This window comes from Pundamilia nyererei, unplaced genomic scaffold (genome assembly GCF_000239375.1).
Source record: "Pundamilia nyererei isolate P.nyererei 1_Seehausen unplaced genomic scaffold, PunNye1.0 scaffold00212, whole genome shotgun sequence".
In the NCBI taxonomy this organism is placed as follows: Eukaryota; Metazoa; Chordata; class Actinopteri; order Cichliformes; family Cichlidae; genus Pundamilia; species Pundamilia nyererei.
In genome coordinates this window covers 590,298-593,803 of record NW_005187613.1, presented here as the reverse complement: position 1 = coordinate 593,803, position 3,506 = coordinate 590,298, and the positions used below count along the sequence as shown (strand labels likewise).

The following is a 3,506-nucleotide window of genomic DNA, read 5'->3' as shown; positions in this document are numbered from 1 at the left end:
ACACTATTCATCATCTGATTAGGAGCATGCTCTGCTGCTGTCAGGCATGCATCAAAGCATGTGCTGGCCATACAAAGTGCCATTTTGGGTTGTTGCACTTCCATTTCTGAAAAATGGACTAGTCTGCCACATTATTTTTTCACTACTTTTTCAGGCGTTCTGTGGGTACATTTTTCATTTCAAGACGTTGGACTCTTTTGTTGCTGGCACATTTCTCAGGGTGTACTCTGCCTCTCACCCTGTGGTAGCTGGGATAGGTTCATGCACCTACTGTGAGCTGGATAAGGATACAGGGAAGAGAATGGATGGATGGAGATCAGATGTGTTTTCCAAAGTGTTCCTATATTTATTTATTTACATAATACATACATATACTTAGGGATTATTAAGGTATTCGGATTATTTGACCAGTATATCTTTCAAACTAAAACATTTTTTTAAGCTCAAACATATGAAAACATTTAGATTTGCATAAAACACTTTAAAAAATAATAAATACTGTTTATACTTTACTTTAAAAGCTTGCTTAATCTTTGTTTATCTTTATCATAATTACATTTTTTATTACAAGCTGTTACAAGTTCTGAATTTCTATTGGATTCTTGAAATGTTCTTCCTTCTGCAGCTCTACAGTAACAGTGTTTGTTTAGACTGTGCATTCAGTCTGCTGTACTTTTGTAATGATAGGTAATTTATCTTAGTTGCACTATTTTCTACAACTTTGTCCATCAGTATCATGGGATATATCATAGTTTCAATTGCAAAATTACACCAGTTTAAAGTCGATGACAGTGCAACAGAAACAAGAATTGCTACCCTGGATGCTTCCTTCTTCTTCGGTGTCTTATTATGACGTGGGGTTAGTGGGCGGTCGATATCGGGCTCCTTTTATATTCCTTTTGGGTAAGTTGGAATATCAGTGGGTTTTTCGGCTCTTCTGTTCAGTCGAGTCTCAAATTTGGGCGTCATATTTGACAGTTCAGTGATTCTCCAAATCAACTCTGGATTTTGGACTGCGACATGATGCTGCGACAAGACTTTTAACTGGCACTAACAAGAGATTGCATATTGCCTTTCGGCTTCTCTTCATTGTTTGCTGATAAATGTTAAAATTTTAGTTTTACGTTTTAGGGCTGTACGTGGTGAAGCTCCCCGGTAAAACTCTGAGCTGTTGAAACCTCATGCTTGGTTGGTACACGGTTCAAAACACGCCAGGTTTGGGCTTTTCAGGCACCAAGGCTATACAGTTCTCTTCAGTTGTCTTTAAGTTGTACAGACTCCATTGACTCTTTTAAAAAGCAGCTGAAGACACTTCTATACAGACAACAATTCATTTGTTGTTTTATGTTTTAATTAATCTGAGTTTTTTTCGTTTTATTGTGAAGACTTTGTGACATTTATCTGTGAAAAGTGCTATATGAATACATTTATTTTTAACAGTGGTCAAATGTCAAACAGGTGTGTTTACTTAGAAAAAATAAAATCATGCTAATGCTGAGTGACCACTGTACCCCGTATACACCATGTCGAAAATGTGGTTTGCAAGGTTAACTTCAGCCTTTTTCCAGCGATGCCATGAAAACAACGGGAAGATTTCTTCCCTTTTGCGTCCAGTCGGTCTTGGTCTCATCTAAGAGTCTTCTCCCCAGCATCGCCTTTGTGAAGTCAGTCATGTCCATTTACATTTTCTTTGTCAAGTTTGTGTCTTGGTCTGGATCTCATTGTTTATGCTTCCTGTTCCTGCCTCATTAGCTTGATTCCATTCTGCTGTCTTTTCCCATGTGTCTCCACTTTTCCTAATCACCTCCTTGTGTATGTATTGTCTCTTCTCAGAACATCAGTCATCTTCTCCTTGGGTCTGCCAGCTTTAGTATTACTGTTTTCCTAGTGTTATTTCCCACTATTGGCTTTTGTTCCATCTTTTTCTATTGTGTTTTCTATTATTCTGTCTGGCCAAAATAAATGCCTCGCCTTGTGTTTAACCACCCCTGCATGTGAGTGTGCATTTTGCTTCTTTACTCCATGTGTGTGTCTGCACATCTTAGAATAGAATAGACGCTTATTGTCATTGTACATGTACGATGTGCATGGAATAAAAATGTAAATAGTAGGACAGCACGGATACAAAGCAGGATGAAGGCACACATTAGAGGGCAGGTTGCAAAGTGCTTGAAAGTAGTGCATTGGACCTGGTCTGAGTATAGAGTCTGTGTGTGAGTGACCTGAGGGTTACTCAGACCACGGCTCAGATTGGTGGGTGGGGTGTGTTTGAGGCTGGAGTGGGACCTCATTGATCTAAGGTACTGACCAGAGGGCAGTGAGTCAAGTGGTGGGCAAGGTGCAAGGGGTCGCCTGTGATTGTCCTGGTTTCTTGAGACAGGATGAACTGGCAATAGCCTCAGGGGTGGCAGAGGCCAGCCGTTCTCCATTTATAATGAGAGGGGAGCGGACCTGTCGGTGCCAAGTCCATAAGTTATGTTTTAAATTCTCTACCTCCGCCCTGTATGCTGTCTCATCTCCGTCAGAAATTAGCCCAACCATAGTGGGCTAATTTCATCGTCAAATGTGCGTCATCCAGCAAATATGAGACGGTGAATTTAAGTAAAGTAAGTAAAACTTTGTGCAGATCATAACTCAGGATGACACTGCTGATTTTGTCCTTTAATATGCTTAAAAATAGGAGCAGGAAAAGGCCAATTCAGAACTGAACTGGGGATCATCAGATTTGGACTAGCAGACGCTGCCTGTAAATAAATGGCTATTATGGATGTTCAGGGCAACCAATTTCTTAGTCAACTTAGTGAGGAAAAAGATGGACTAACCAACTGGTTGAAAGCTAAGAGACACTCAGATATTAAGTTAAATTTGAGAACCGTTTAGTGAAGACTGTCAAAAAGTAATAATAAAGGCACTTTAAATCGGTTATGACATTCTTCAATAATGAATCATGCTGCTTAACTGTGCAAATTGTGCATTAACAACAATGTTACACACCAGACAGACAATGAAGAAGAAAAACTTAAAATAAACCAATGATATGGAAACATGTAAGTACAAAAGATCTTAAGAATAAGAAGGTAAATACATAAAATGTAAGATATTGAAATAATGTAACAATTAAACAAATAGAAAATTAAGTGTAGTTGTGTGAGTTGTAATTTCACTGTTTAAAAACTTAGTTTTGTGTTCTTCTTGTATCAATAACTGTTGGCATCCTTCTATGTCTGTAAGCATCTGTGCAGAGGTAAAGAACACATTTAGAAATGTATATTTACTTAAACATATTTATGTATATTTACATATAAATGTTTCACAGATGAGAACTGTGTGGCCAATGTGTGGGAATCCAAGAACCGCGGTGTGAACGGCACCCAGAGAGGACAGATTGTGTGGAGACTGGAGCCGGGACCCTATTTTATGGAGCGTGAGTGTCTTGTGTTCTTGTTAATTACAAATGATCCTTTATTTATGCGATGAATACTTCCCGTTAATGCTGCATAGCTTTG

At 38.7% G+C, this 3,506-nt stretch overlaps 1 protein-coding gene across 1 annotated transcript in view; it reads left to right on the top strand.

The window, feature by feature from the left end:
- LOC102203782 (E3 ubiquitin-protein ligase HECW2-like) overlaps positions 1–3,506 on the top strand; it is a 63,055-nt gene that overhangs the window by 1,632 nt on the left and 57,917 nt on the right. The window contains exon 2 of the mRNA XM_013914637.1: positions 3,317–3,424. Within this exon, the coding sequence (XP_013770091.1) occupies positions 3,317–3,424 (108 nt within the window). The remainder of the gene's footprint in view (positions 1–3,316; positions 3,425–3,506) is intronic.